Raw genomic sequence first — 15,721 nt, 5'->3', positions numbered from 1 at the left:
GTGGGGCGTTGTGGTCGCGCACCAGGAACTGTGTGCAGTGGAAGCTGTCAGCAAACGGAACACAAGAAAATAAGTAACACGTACACTATCGATTTACACGTTCTGGGCGTTTATTGTTATACCAGGTAAGAATAGTACTTTCTCGGTTCGTTCGTCCACCGAAAGTATGCATGGCACTGATGGCAGTACATGCGTCTACTCTACTCTAAAGTCTCCGTACGTGTCATTTTACCAGCTTGTTGTTAGCTTAGCTCGCTAACGTTTAAAGTCAGAAGGATATGACTATGTTACTGTACAGCAGATTTTTACGAAGGACTCAGTCTGCCCAGCTGCTATTTGTTGTTCCAGTAACCAGTGCTGTCCTATAATATTGTCGTGTCATACGTACATGTACAATATGAAGATGGGGTGACCACTAGCTAGCATGTAGCATTAACTTGCTAGCTGTGTTGCTGATTAATGTTATGTCAGTTTAACAAAAACCCATATAAACTGTCGTAGCAACTCATCTTAGGCTATATAGGTTACTGTAATTCTCCTACCATATGACCTATTGTAACTGCTCCTAAACCATCTTCATCTGGTGCAGAAATAAGACAACGTCCCAACTGATATCACGAGGGTTTTTATTTATCCCAAGCGACAACGTGAAAAACTGCAAAGAAATCACATAATTTTTAACCACAATGAATTATTACCACATGAAATTATGAACGCCCTTGTCAGTCAGTCATGCTGTCCTTTTAAATGACTAAGAATTGTCCATATTCTCACAATGAAATGTCCACATGTCACAAACAAATACACGATACAATGGCAATTAACTTTTACAGACACAAAACAAAACAACTGGGAACATACCGTACTATGCGCCTTCTGCACATACTTTTAGAGGGAGGGCAGAACTTTTAGGAGTTCAGTTAAGTTCTTGTTCTTTTTTATATTATTTTCTTTCTTATCTTTTGTGGAGACTCTCTGACATGAAAGAGCTCCTCTCTTCACCTCTGCTGTTTGTTGTTGTTCTGCCCAAAACATGCCCAAACCCAACAGGTGATTGAAATGAGGTGATTAGCTGCTTAGGTGAGCCTAATTCAACCTGCCCATGAAACAGACCACAAATACAGAGCACAGTAGATGGCACTATCTCACCATGCATTTACCACACAAATACCAAAATATACAGTTTGTTGCCCAAAACAAAAATACCATATGCATTTTCAGAAAAATAAGCTAAATAAAATATTACAGCATACCCATAACTGGGACAGCTACACCTATGGCCCTTTTTAAGTGTTAAGAGACCACATTGTTACAGATGGCGATGAAGATGCATTCCCTAAGTGAGGATTCATTCCATAAGTGTGTTGCTTTGTCTTTTTTTAATGCATGTGTGGCTGCACACTCCAAGATAAATTCCATTCAATGTTTCATTGGAAATGTGAAATTATTATTATTACTTACATTAAATCTGAAATTTGCAAAGTAATGTTGGGTTGCTTACACCATAAACCTTGAGCAAAATAACAGATGCATGACTGTAGCCAATGCTTCTAGAGAGGGCAAAAGTATTATGTGCTGCATATGCGGATACCACCGACAGTGTGTTCTGCGTTTGAATCCTGAGTTACTGACTCTTTCCCAGTATCCTGTCTCCCTTCACTGTGCTATTGAATAAAGACAGAAAATACCCCTTCCCCCTCCACACACACACACACACACACACACACACACACACACACACACACACATCAAAAGAGGTATCAAGCTCTTTGCCCTCATAGCTAGATTTCTAAAGCACAACTATTTGCAAATAAAAACATAATTTATTTGCTGGGGAAAATGACCATGTGGTTTGCCTCTGTAACTGGAGGTTTGTGTGTTATTGACTTGCCCAACAGTCATTGTCTGACTGCTGTAGAGTGTCACAGACTGCCATGGAGGAGACGAACCGGGAGGCGGTTGCTACGGCAGTGCAGCGTGTGGCAGGGATGCTCCAGCGATCAGACCAGCTGGACAAGGTGGAGCAGTACAGACGGAGAGAGGCCCGCAAGAAGGCATCAGTGGAAGCAAGGCTCAAGGTGACGTATCCCTCGTTTGTAATATGTTGTCGGTATAATATTTAACACATTATTTTAATGATGTGGATACACGTCTTCCTTTTTATTGGTATCAAACCATATAAAAAAAAATTGCCTTTCCTTCTTCAGCGATCCTAGACCGTTTTCGTGCATGCGCACTGCCGTTCACTTCCTTGTTTACAGGCTGGCAAAAGTTGCTCATAACTCTAAATCTAAGGCGCTCTCCATGGTTTGATCATAACGCTGATGTTCTGTGGTCATTTCTGACTTCAGCAAGCACCTCGTTTTGGAATATTAATGCTTCTACAGTGTGTTTGTTTTACTGCCCTTGGTTAGTTCTTTATACTAGTATTCATCCTGATTCTGAAATGAAATTGACCTTCTTATGAACAATTAGGCTGGCAGGCTGCAGTGTTTACTTAGTTTTTAATTAAATGCTCTGGAAAGTGTGAACTGTGTTATATCCCCATAGACCATAACTACAGTTCTAGTCTTTGTTTTAGTCAATGAAGTTCAACAGTTCTCATTTGGTACAGCCAGTAACCCAGTCATCTTTTCTTGGTTGCCAATACCGTGTAGGCAGCTATCCAGTCCCAGCTAGATGGAGTTCGCACTGGACTCACACAGCTGCACAACGCCCTGGTGGATGTTAAAGACATCCAGATTTCCCTGGCGGCCGTCAACAGTGACTGGAGGCAGAGCATCAACACCATAGAAAACTTGAAAGACGTGAAGGACGCGGTGGTCCAACACAGTCAGCTAGCGTCTGCTGTTGAGAACCTTAAAAACATCTTCTCAGGTATATGACATTTAAAGAGTGTATACTGTATGTCTAAAATGAGGTTGCTGCGCCTGTGACCTACTGCCTTCTGTTTGTGCATACATCTTACATTGTGACAATATATTTCTCTTGAATCTCTCTCTATTGAATATTTTTGCTTAAGTTTCCACTTGCTATCTGCATTTCTCTCTGCCCCTGGCTATTTCTATCCCCCTTCACACACAAATACTCAATCTCTCTGTTACCATCACATTCTCACTAATTTGTCCTCTAGCAGTATACAGCGTGCAGGCGTATTGTTCTATCTTATTATTGATGCGCTCACATTCTCAAAATGTGTCTCTCCAGTACCAGAGATAGTGGAGGACACCAAACAGCTGATAGAGGAGGGTGAGCTGCTGCAGGCCCACCGTAAACTGATGGACCTGGAGTGTTCCCGTGATGACCTGATGTATGAGCAGTACCGTATGGACAGCAAGAACACCAGCGACATGAACCTCATCCGCAACTACTTTGAAGATGTAAGTTCACCTAGGATGGACAATAAATGACTTATTTTCTATCGATTATCCACACCATGGAACCTTGAATTCATGGTGATTTATTAGTTTTTGTCGCATTCCTAAGCCAATAATTTGATGATGCAGTTTAACTCAATTAAGACCAGGAACGCAGTATTACGTTAATTTCTCCTCCTCCCGCCTGTGCCAGAACGTAATATTACGTCTTTCTTTAATCTAATTTAATCCGTTATTATTTTTTTCTCATTTTTTTACAGCCTCCACACGGATCTGAGAATTTGGCTGAGAATTTAGCTCCAATATGGACGGCTATCATATCTGGGGCAGGGAAGTGTGTTTTGTAAGCTCATAGCGTGGATTTCTTTGGCACTGGCGCCACGTTGTGGGTTAAAGTGGTAGGGCATGGCCCGGGTGGCTGTTGTAGCTGTATGGGCACCTTGGCTGGTAATCCAGTCTGGCAGTGTGCCGCGGTTCGACTCCCGATCCCGACGGCCTTTACTGCGTGTCACCCCCCATCTCTCTCCCCATTTGCTGTTGTCAGCCTACTTTCAGCCTTCTTTATCAATAAAAAGAAGGCAAAAAAAAAAAATCTTTAAAGTGGTAGGGCACAAAGTGTTAATATGAAGCAGTGTATCCGGTAAGAGACTCAAAGAGTCTCCTTTGAGGATTCACTGCTGCCTGGTTATCAAATTATTGCCTTAGGAATGCGACAAACGAAGAAAAAAAAAAGCAAAATGTCACTCCATACCTGTCACTCCATACCTACCCTGTCTACTGGCATTATATATATATATAGATCTACAAGCTCATATATATATATATATATATATATATATATATATATATATATATATATATATATATTTGAACAAATGTAATATTCACGTACTGTAATCAACTGTAGTCTTAACTGAATAGAGCAAGGTGTGCTGATGAATTTTCATAATTTAATGCATTTTCTCCTAGGTGCAGTCATTGTCTGATGAACTAGCTAAGCAGTTGTGGATGGTGCTCCAGCGTGCCATGGTAACGGTTCGCCGTGACCCCACCATGCTGGTCTCTGTGGTGCGGATCATCGAGCGCGAGGAGAAGATCGACCGACGCATGCTGGACCGCAAGAAGCAGACGGGCTTCATCCCACCGGGACGACCTAAACAATGGAAGGAGAAGATGTTTGAGGTAATAGGATGAGGATGGAGGGATGACGTCGTATATGACAGTTATGGTCTTATTCCAGATATGCTGTATAATGTTTTTCTAACCAAAGTGATAACATGGGAACTGTAATGAATAGTCATATGATAAATACAAATAAGCCATTGCAAACTGATTTTTGCAATGGCTGCTACGGATTTTAGGACTACAAACCATAGAATTACCAAGAGCAGCAACTAACCCATTGTTTAAAATACAGAGCTGAATATAAATACTAAATAATAATGCCACACACACACACACACACCCACCCAATCACACTCTTTTTAGGTGTTGGAGGGCACTGTTAGCACCCGCATCGAGGGGACCCAGTCTGTGACACGGGAGTCTGATAAGATGTGGCTCGTTCGGCTCTTGGAGATAACCCGGAAGTATGTTCTGGACGACCTCGTCGTTGTCAAGAACCTCATGGTGCAGTGCTTTCCCCCACACTACAACACCTTCCAAAGGTACAGTAACACCATGGAATCTGCTTTGATGTCATGTCATAACACGCATAATACGATTTCTGTCTGTCTTATCTATGAATCTCTTGATCTATCTGTCTTATATAATAATATATTTCTTTCTTTCTTTCTCTAGTTAGTAGTTATAGTGATTCTATCATTACATAATGTATTGTAGTAATATATATTTGCACACATTTGGTTGTAAAAACAAACTTTGTAAAGTCTCTAAAAATAACTGTGAAACAAATAACGAAGGGGATGATTATCATAATTGTTAAATGTTAATACATTTTTATAATCGAGATTGTGTGTGTGTGCATTTTTTCCAGGTTTTTCTGTCTATACCATGAAGCTGTGTCAATTCGTGTCCAAGAACTGGCATCTGAAGACTTGGAGGCCAATGAAATCGTTTCCATGCTCACCTGGGTCCTTAACACATATAAGAGGTACAAGTCTAAACTGCAGTGCCACAAATAAGTCCTACATACATTGTATGAAAAGGGAGAAGCTAAATGCTGGCTGCTTTGGTCACAGCATGGAGTGTGTGTGTGCGTGCATGGCATGTACACGAACAGGGGTGTGCACTGTGCATGTACTACTCTTATCTATATTTCCTGCAGCTATCATTTTCTCCCTAAGCCTTCACCACACCAGTTCCATGCATGAGACAAAAGGAAGGAAGTCTCTACTGTCTCTTCTTATATGGGCATGCCTCGTAAATCAATTAAATCAATATTAAAAGCTTAACCCTGCTCTCTCTCTCTCACACACACACACACACACACACACACACACACACACACACACACACACACACAGTCACAGTCACACACACAGTTTCAGCACGCAATGTGTACTGTAATAGTGATGTGCTGTCATTGGATTAGTCACACTGTTTAAATCGCATGCTACTCCTAACCTTTCTTGCTGGGGGCATGCGTGTGTTTTTGTGAGTATGTGTGTTCACACATCGCGTGCAGTTGCAGGGATTGAGAAGATTAATGCACAGCTCCCTATGGGCTTTTAAAACACAAAGAGACACACACACACACAGACACGTACACATACAGATTCTGGCTGTATGTGGTACCATCATGGGAATTGCATACTGTACATGACTGTTGAAATTGATAAAACGGAAATAAGAAGATTGTATGGAATTAAAACGGGGATGCTAGTAAAATGTATCCACCTGCTATGTATTCATAAAATTATTTGCTGATATGGACTAAATGTATATTTTCCCCCATACTTTCTTTGAATGGTCATTACTACTATACAAATTTTGCATTTTATAAATTATTTATGAGTTAAGGGTTGGGGAATAGGTACTGTAATACAAATATCTGTGACTGTGCGTCAGTGAGGAGATGATGGGCCACCCAGAGCTGCATGCAGAGTGTGACGTCAACCTGCTGGAGCCCCTGTTGCCGCAGGAAGTTGTGGATCAGCTCCTCAGTAAATATGTTCAGACGTTTACCGTGAGTAGGATGCGCACACACACACACACACACACACACGCCAATGAAGAGACATGGGCTGAGAGTGATATGACTTCAAAAATGTAAAACTATTTATATAAAATAGCAGATCTACAAGCTCAAAACTCATGTGTTGTATAACAGAATAACCGATTTAGTTTATTTAAAAACAAATCTTGTGTCGATTCATTGATATACAGTATAAGAAATGTTTTAAAAATAAGTACCGCCCCCCAAGAAACCTGATTCTCAATTAAGCAATTAACCTACACGAGCCAGATTAAGTTGGCTATTGGTTCATAAATATCGGTTTCAAAATATTCTCAATTTGGACCTAGTTCATATTAATTGTGCGTACGATACACAGCCTTCAGTGTGTCTTAAGTGTGTCCATGGGTGCAGTCTAATATAACAGGCTGGCTGCGGAAGGCCCTGGAGACGGACAAGAAGGACTGGCAGAAAGAAACGGAGCCTGAGGCTGACCAAGACGGATACTACCAGACCACTCTGCCTGCTATAGTCTTCCAGGTAACGCATACATAGTGTACTAATACGCTACTAATGCGGTTTTACTTTTTAATTTTTTTTACCTTTGTGGTATTTTGTGTATTATGATGTTTGTATGTATTGCACTTCCTCCCTCTCCCTCTTCCCTCAGATGTTTGAACAGAATCTGCAGGTGGCAGCTCAAATAGATGAGAATTTTAAAGAGCAGGTTCTGAAGCTCTGTCTCAAACAGATGAGCAGTTTCCTCGTCAGGTACATTTTTCATGAATCTTTTTACTTTTCATATCACTTCTTTCAAAACTGTGTGTGTGTATTGTGTTAATTATTTTCATCATCAATTAATCCCGTTAATTGATGATGAAAATCATGTTAACTGGCCATTCTATTGCTATTGCAATCGTTCAATTTATTTACCCTGCACTCAAAACTAAAATACATTTCAATTTCACAATATGGAACATAGGAAAGGGGAGGCAAGGCAATTTCAACAAGGCAATTCAATTTGCTTTGCATAAACAATTAAGCAAAGAAGGGAAACGCATTATAGGACATTTGAATATAGTAAAAATGAACGAGGGGAAAAAAAGATGCATCCGCGTATTCAGGACAAAAATAAAGAAGTAAAAATAAAACAGAAAAATACGAGCGTAAAATGATAGTGCAGAATAATAATTTTGCTTAAAATGCGTTAAACTTGTAGAAGAGATTCGGTGTTCAAGGAAAAAAGGGAGTGGGCCAAGGATGGACCCCTGGGGACCCCGGTCAGGGTCATAGGGTTTAGGGGCTTAAATTAATAATATAATTGTTGAGTTTTCTCCCTCGGCAGGTACAGGGAAGAAGCCATTGTCTACAAAGAGGACCACCTGAGAGACAGACAACAGCCTCAGTGTTATGTTCAGTACATGATCGCCATAATCAACAACTGTCAAACGTTCAAGTAAGGAACTTGGACATTGAAAATTGTTTGCTATACCAGTATTTTAGAATACTTTACTCATTATGCATGTTAGTGTGATCAATATGGCAGCATGAACAGCATGTTTGTTTTTGACTGCGCTCAGCACAAGTTTGTGCACAGATAATAGTTATTTGTGGGGAACTTCCAGTAATGAAAATTGTAGACTTTCAAAAGCCAGATGGAAAGAATCAACATGACAATAGAGAGTGTAATTCACTCTCTATTGTACATTTCTATTGGCTACTGATAAGATAGTAAATATTGAACAAGACTGGGATTCATATATTGAGGACTTTCATCACACTAGTTGGTTGTCTCTTTTCATTGGCCCACCTTTTTGAGGGGCGCTAGCCCCTCCTATGCCCAGCTTTGAGTGTTTGTGTAAACACAAACATTGCACTGCTGTGTGTCAAACCACCTAGAAATGTGGTTCAAATCAGACTTGCACAGATCAGTTTTCATGTGGACTTTCTGCCGTTAGACTTGATAAAAAAAACAATCTGATTTTTGGCTGCAAGTCTGAACATAGCATGTGTCTTCTTCAGAGAGTCCATCAACAGCCTGAAGAGGAAGTACTCCCGTACTTCATCAGAGCTCAGCGACGTTGACGCAGCCATTGAGAAGACGCTCAACGAGGTTGCCAAGGAGGGATGCCAGTTCCTATTGGATGAAGTCTTCCTAGACCTAGACGTAAGACCGGCTTTGTTTAGACAAAATGTATTTCTGCATCGCCTTTATCGGCTATGTCCACAGACCGACTCTTTTTGTACTCTAGTACACATGCACTGAGCGAGACGCCAGCACCCCATTACTCATTTTACATTAAACATTTTAGGTATTTTGCTGACTCTCCCGTGTCTTGCTCCAAGTGCGGCCCATAGTATAAGCGTCAGTTCCTTCCTAGTACTGTGTTAATACAAGCAACACATTCTTACCGCTTTTATATGACACCATTCTACAACAAAGATGTACTGGTTAAGTACAGTACTAGTACAAAAGAAATGTTGTCAGACACTGAATAAAATATATTTTCTTCGAATGTTGCCCGGCCCCTCCCCCAGCACCACCTAAATGACCTGCTGACCAGAAAGTGGCTGATGGGCTCCCATGCTGTGGACACCATCTGTGTGACAGTAGAGGACTACTTCAATGACTTCAACAAAATTAAGAAACCCTACAACCTGGTAAGGAGCATCGTCCATTCACAGTAAAAATAAAGAACTCTGAAGGTGATTGATACAGTACACAAATACGATCTAAGTGCATTGTTTGTTTTTACTGTAGGGGTTCTCAATCTGTTTTACACAGGAGATTTAATTTGTGCCTCAATGGAACTCAAAAACACTGCACTCGGTAGTTAAAGGCTTCACGCTAGAGGGCTTAATGCAGTCATTCTCAAACATTTTCATGTACAGCAGACCCTCATCTGTACCAGGGCCCCCAATAATTTGTGTTTCTCAAAATAAAAATCTAAAAGAGCTGGGTGTACTAGCCGATTCAAATAGATGGAAGTATAAATTATGGTAAAGTGGTTTCATTGATTTTGATTTTGATTTTATTCGTAGGAGATGACGAGTGAAGCCCATCGCAGGGTGGTGGTGGAATACATCAAGGCTGTGATGGCGAAGAGGATCATGTTTAAGAACGCAGACGAGAGGAGGGAGGGAGCCGAGAGGATGATCAAAGAGGCGGAACAGTTCAAGTTCCTTTTCAGGAAACTCACCGCCGTAAGTATACATCTAGGCTGCACATTGTGTGTGGGTGTGTGTGTGTGTGTGTGTGTGTGTATTTTTAGAGCAAGTAATAGTATACAAGATGAATCCAGCATATGAACAATGTGTACTTGTTGTGTTACTTGGGGTTCAGGGAGAAGACACAGATCGTCTTTGTGACGCCATAGCTGCCATAGCCGAAGTCTTCAAGCTGACTGACCCAACTCTGTTGTATCTAGAGGTCTCCACGTTGGTGTCCAAATATCCCGATATCAGGTACACGCGCACATAATGAAGCTGCTTTGAAAATATCATAAACAAAATATTCAATGTTCAAGCAGCATCTATAACACCATATTAAATGACACGTGTCATGGCAGGGCATCAAACAGACAGTCTTTCCCACTTTAAACGGCAAATTATATTAATATTAATATTATATTAATATTTCATGCAGATACTTTCACCCACAAGGTGTTGTTGCCATACAAGATTTGGCCTCGCACCGCTCAGTTGTGATTAGATTTTCATTCATCACCAGAGGCATTTTTTTTCTTTTTGGAAATGCAGGTTCCAGACTAATATCTACCCAGTGATATTAGTCTGGCCATGCCAGGCTTTTTGTTTTTCACACTGCTTTGAGGCGTTTTTGACTCAAAATATGATGCTTTATCTTTGAAGGGAATATAAAGCGCAACATCTTTACTTTACTTGAATTGCACATATTTATGAACACGTTATACAAAAGCAAGTTGAAGATTCAATGTAAATATGGCTGCGTTAGCACATATTTATGAACACGTTATACAAAAGCAAGTTGAAGATTCAATGTAAATATGGCTGCATTAGCAAGAAGCATGCAACGTTTCATCCATGGTCCGTAACACATAACAATAAGGCTCTTCCCAACTCTTCTTGTGTCCACAGGGAAGAACACATTGTGGCTCTGTTGGCAGTGCGTGGTGACGCTAGTCGGGACATGCGTCAGATGATCATAGAGACATTGAGTCAGAATAAACCAGCTTATACCAGTGCCATGCAGCCCATCTTCAAAGACATCACCGTGGCGCCCATGAATATTAGCTCCATGGCGAGCGCGACGGCAAAGCTGCTCAAGTAGACGTCACCAGGCATAACCTGGGATTATAGATTGGTTTCCCCATCGTCCCCCAGTTGAATTAAGGGAAGACCTTTACCGTAAGGAACACCAAATACACAGGACACCATGGGAGCTGTGTGAAGGATTGATCATAACTAAATAAAAGTTCTGAACAAATGTCTTGGACAGAATAATAACATGACTGATGCACTGAGTGAGTCCCCTGAATGTTTGGATGATGAGTAGCTCAAGTGGAATGCTAGGTACTCTCCAAGCCTTTTAGCCTTAATCTGGTCTGTCCGTTTTCTAAAGTAGGCAAAGTCATTTTAATTAGAATATGAGTTGGAAAATATGAGAGAGAGAGAATTTTCCAGTCATATTTCTGAAAAATGAATTGAGTGGCCTGGTGGATTTAAACTTCATAACTGTCACGTAATGTTTGTTCCCTTCACGAGTGAAAATGTTAGCACGACCACATGTGCTATCCTGAATCTGATTTAGAATCCATTTGGCTACATGGAACTGTTTGTTAGTAGATAGATCTGTCACGCACACACACATGCTCCTAATGCCTTGTATTGTAACTTTTAGTTATTAGGGAAAGATATTTTCATTGTTAATGTTGATCATTTGGGGATCATCGTTGGATTTTTTTTTCCTTCTGTCCTATTTCTATCTTGCCATGTGATTGCTGGTTGGCAGATGATGCCGTGTAAATAATCTTGCACCTTGCAAAACAATAAATAAACCACATATTATTTAGTGCTTCTGTTATTGTGAAGTTACATATTACTAAACTAAGTTAACCACTGTTGTTAGGAAGCTTTACTGTATTAAAACCTTACACCTTAACAAAATCTAAGTATTTGGACTTTGGACTAAAATTAACAAAGTTTCACTCAATGAGTGACTATTATAAAAGCTCTTTTGGCTATTAAAATAAATAAATTAAATAGGCCTGTTAAGATTCATGAAAGGGGGGGGGTAGTGTTATTGGGGATAAAATGAGGGGCATTAATCTTTTTCAGCATGAAAAACGTGTTTCCCATCATGCATTTACTGTACCTAGACAAAGAGCTGAAAACCACAAAGCATCCCACCATCCCTATAAGTGTGTCTGCGGTTGCATTTCACTTTCACCCTGTTGGCTTCCCTCTAAATGTTTGATTAGGCTGTGTGACTCAGGATGTGAGTGAAGACGGCATCACGCAAATACTGTACTATGTACTAACACAATCCATTATATATGTACTGTACACACACACACAGTCCATCCAGACGATCATACTCAGGATGATCATATAGATGTAAAGTTAAACAGACACAAACACTGTGGAAGCCACTGATGCAGAGTGACAGCTGGGACTGGGAGGGGTGGTCTTAAAGTGCCAGTAATCCCACAGCAGAATTGCGTGACTATTCATAATTATACAGGTCCTTCTCCCATTGGCTTACTGCCACCACTGATCGCTATGATTGGAGGAAACGGTTCTCTTTGTTTCATACTAGGTTTTGACCTAATGACTCCCACTTGAACCCTAGTGCAGTGATAGGTTACTTTCTTAGTTAGTGTGGTTGCCCGAATGGGCAACCAGACTCTTGTAACTGTGACACTTTATTATTTCACTGGAGTAGTCTTTATTTTGACGCTTTATACCTCCCACACTGTACGCTGTACGCACTTGAGCCATATGTCAAATTGACCGAAAAAATCGGGAATCGTGTGCTTGTATTTTGTTAAGAGAAATGTTGTATAGTTTAATTGATATGAATTTATTAGTGAATTAAATTTCCCCATTGACATGAATGGGAAAAGGCAAAAATTCACATTCAAGTATTCGTTCCTCGGAGACTGTAATCACTATAGTTACAAAACTTTTAGGGATAATTCAACATTATCCCTAAAATTATTTAACCCTAAAATGTTATCGGTCGGCCTCATGGTGGCGCTATAACAGCCCACTTTACCTTTTGGCTTATAACTCTTGAACCGTAGGTCGTAAAATCAAAATTATTTTTTCCCTGGATTCCTTGGGTCATGACGCATCTCCCCATATAGGCCACGCCCATTTCCGCCATGATAGATTTTCCGCCATTTTGAATTTTGTCCAAAACACACTTTTTGCTTTTCCTCCTACAGATTTTGTCCAAATCTCACAGAAATCGGCACACGTGATCTCTGGACCCATCCAATTAAAACTGAACTGCAGAATTTTTAAAGTGCGTATCGTTCGGCCGTAATCGTCTTCCGAAGTTAGTAGGAGGGGCCTATATCACAAAAAATGCCATAAATCACGAACGGAATGTCCAATCCATCCCACATTTCAATCACATGTCCGGGGTGGTTCAATCAACCAAGTTCTAAAAGCAATTCCATTTTCATCCATAGGGGGCGCCGCAAATGCGAGAAATGTAACCGTTTGTCGCAAAAACATGAATTTCGGGGGTTAAATCCCCTCCGAATTACTTACGCATGATCTAAGGCGTGACTTGAAATTGTAATTGGCTGGCAATACTAGTGGGAGGGGCATATGTAAGCCACTGCGGCAACCACACTCTGCAATTTTTTTAAATTGCGAATTTTCTAGTTTGTGATGCCTTTGACAGATGTTTGTAGAAGTCGTTCAGTTATTGTTACATCATTTTGTAATTAACCTCTTAAGTCCTACATAATATATACACTTAGTCGCACAACAATGTTCAATTGTAAAAATGGCTGATCTACAAACTCACAACACAGCATTGTGAGGCTGTTTTTGAACATTTGTAAAGGATAATTTCACATGTTTCAAGTGATTAAAGGATGGATGGCTTTGCCGGCATTTAATGTGAATCACCACCAGCCCAGGTGAAATGTAGGCTATGCATAGTTCTTGTGAGGCTGGAATCTATTTTACAGTATGGCTCTAGATGCGGAACATAGAAATGTTATGTCAGATTTTCACATTCAGAACCGTGTTAATCAGACCAGTGTGTGTCCATGTGGAAACCTCGTATGAATCTGATCTCAGGTCAGAATGGGTTAATCAGACCAGTGTGTGTCCATGTGGAAACCTCGTATGAATCTGATCTCAGGTCAGAATGGGTTAAATACTACTGAAGTTTCACTTGTAAGTTTGGGTAAGAAACTGTTTTTTTTTTGTTTGTTTTTATCAGCTTGCAGAGACTTTTTGTCTAATCACGTGGTCTGGTTCTTTATTTTCTTTACTTTATACGATAAAGCGTCCAGTACAGGAGTTATGTACAATTTGTCAATTTGCAGGTATTTAGAACAAAATTAGACTCAAAATCTATACATGCTGCAAGTGCTCCGTCTTCCAATAAATAAGGTTTATCAAGTAGAAATACATGTTTGGTTATGGTGACATACATTTTGTGCGTTGTACATTTACATGACATTGGCAGTTATAAATAAAATTGATATAAATTAACATGTTTTGAGTACTGAGTTATTTCACCGAGCTGGTTCAGTTCAGGTGAAGAAGTTTAAATGGTTTAATGTTTGAAATTATGTTAATTAATTTATTATTAGCCAAATTTGTTTGATACATATCAAGTAGTGTCTAATGGGGGTCTAATGGGGGCTCAACAAATGTGGATTTGGGAACAACTGCAGACTGCAGTACAGTATTAAGTTATTAACAGATCCCTGATTGATCTAAAAACGAATCCACAAATCACCAACAACACAGCAATAAGGCATTGAAACGTTTCCTTTGGAAAGTCAGAAAGTGACGTGCAAAATAAAAAATAAAATCTGCCAATTTATACACACTATGTTACAAGTATACCGACAGTAGGATACCGTGTCTTTTAGGGGCGTTTCTGTGGTCAAGATAGGGCTTTTTTTTGGTAGGCTACTGTAGCCTACCTGTCAGTTCTGCTGCTGGAGTCGGGTCTTCATGTAGGCTATAGCCTATGTGGTCTTCAATGTATAGCCTATGTGGCGTGAACACTAAATCCAGGCTAAAATCGCGAGATAGTCAGCAAGTCATTAATTACAGAAGTATTTCACACACCTTTGATTCGCTGTAATAAAGGAACTAAAAGGTGATGAAGCAGAGGGAAACACAAAAGTGAGTTGGCAGCGCCACAGCCCAGCGACACCCACGTTGTGGCCAGAAATGTCACTCCGTTTGTAAGCTAAAGGATCCCACATAATGTAGGTTTGTAATAATGTAGTTTTTTGATGAATTGAACAATGTGGACTTTTGATGAATTGAACAATGTGGACCCTCTTAAACAAGTGTAATGCTTAATTGGGTCGTCCACTCACAGTTAACAGTCTTTGTATTGAGTTTGTGCTTGAAATGTACTGTAATTCTACAAACTATTAATAAAATATTTAAATCAATCAATCAAACCAGAGCTAGACTACACCATGATATATTATTAGGAGTACAATAACTTGGCATTGTGAATAAAAAGGTATTAGCCACAGTGGGGTTGCAGTGTAATGTAATGCTGAAGGTTTAATCACAGGGCTGTCTGCTTTATGTATTATGATTAAACGTGCATTCTGGTATATTGTGAATCAATGATTGAGAAAAACATCAAAGGGGTTTGAACCCGTGAAGTTCTATAAAGTTGTATTAAGAAGTCGGGCGTCTAGACCACTAGACCACTGAGGACGCTGCCAGGAAAGGGACTCATGTCTGTATTGTATATTTGATGTTTTTCTGCGTAAGCCTCGAATGGCGGAACAGCTGTCACGACGAAGGAGACCGGGCGAACCGATTACTTGCGCGCTCTGCTTGCGCAAGTAATAATGGACCGTCCTTGACATGAAAAAGCTTTGAAAACTACTGCCTTACATCAGTGGTTCCAGGGGGTCCCTAGCTAAATGATAGTTATACTTACAGACCCATAAGGGTCCATTTTGTTCCTGAGAGTGTACAAATGGAACCAAATTGAACCATT

At 40.2% G+C, this 15,721-nt stretch overlaps 1 protein-coding gene across 3 annotated transcripts; it reads left to right on the top strand.

The window, feature by feature from the left end:
• Positions 1-11,559, top strand: exoc3 (exocyst complex component 3). Of its 3 annotated transcripts, none has more exons than XM_083781642.1 (16): positions 1-125; positions 1,899-2,078; positions 2,658-2,877; positions 3,208-3,380; positions 4,347-4,559; positions 4,866-5,044; positions 5,374-5,490; positions 6,408-6,525; positions 6,928-7,053; positions 7,184-7,284; positions 7,859-7,969; positions 8,536-8,680; positions 9,052-9,174; positions 9,556-9,717; positions 9,857-9,978; positions 10,630-11,559. In XM_083781642.1, exons 2-16 carry the CDS (start codon positions 1,935-1,937, stop codon positions 10,820-10,822), a joined length of 2,247 nt encoding a protein of 748 aa, XP_083637768.1. In that variant the 5' UTR covers positions 1-125; positions 1,899-1,934; the 3' UTR covers positions 10,823-11,559. The 3 variants fall into 3 exon arrangements, with proteins under 3 accessions (XP_083637768.1, XP_083637770.1, XP_083637769.1); XM_083781644.1 differs by having other exon boundaries at positions 24-125; positions 1,919-2,078; XM_083781643.1 differs by having other exon boundaries at positions 49-125; positions 1,871-2,078.
• The last annotated feature ends 4,162 nt before the right edge of the window (positions 11,560-15,721 follow it).

Source organism: Protomyctophum parallelum, assembly GCF_964188405.1.
Source record: "Protomyctophum parallelum genome assembly, chromosome: 14".
NCBI classification, from domain to species: Eukaryota; Metazoa; Chordata; class Actinopteri; order Myctophiformes; family Myctophidae; genus Protomyctophum; species Protomyctophum parallelum.
The sequence above is the reverse complement of the archived record's forward strand: the minus strand, read 5'-3'. Positions and strand labels throughout refer to the sequence as shown.

Coding starts and splice junctions, on each gene's coding strand:
- exoc3 (XM_083781642.1), top strand. CDS start 1,935: ATGGAGGAGACGAACCGGGAGGCGGTTGCTACGGCAGTGCAGCGTGTG. Junction 2,079..2,657: donor CAGTGGAAGCAAGGCTCAAG/GTGACGTATCCC, acceptor AATACCGTGTAG/GCAGCTATCCAGTCCCAGCT. Junction 5,045..5,373: donor CACTACAACACCTTCCAAAG/GTACAGTAACAC, acceptor CATTTTTTCCAG/GTTTTTCTGTCTATACCATG.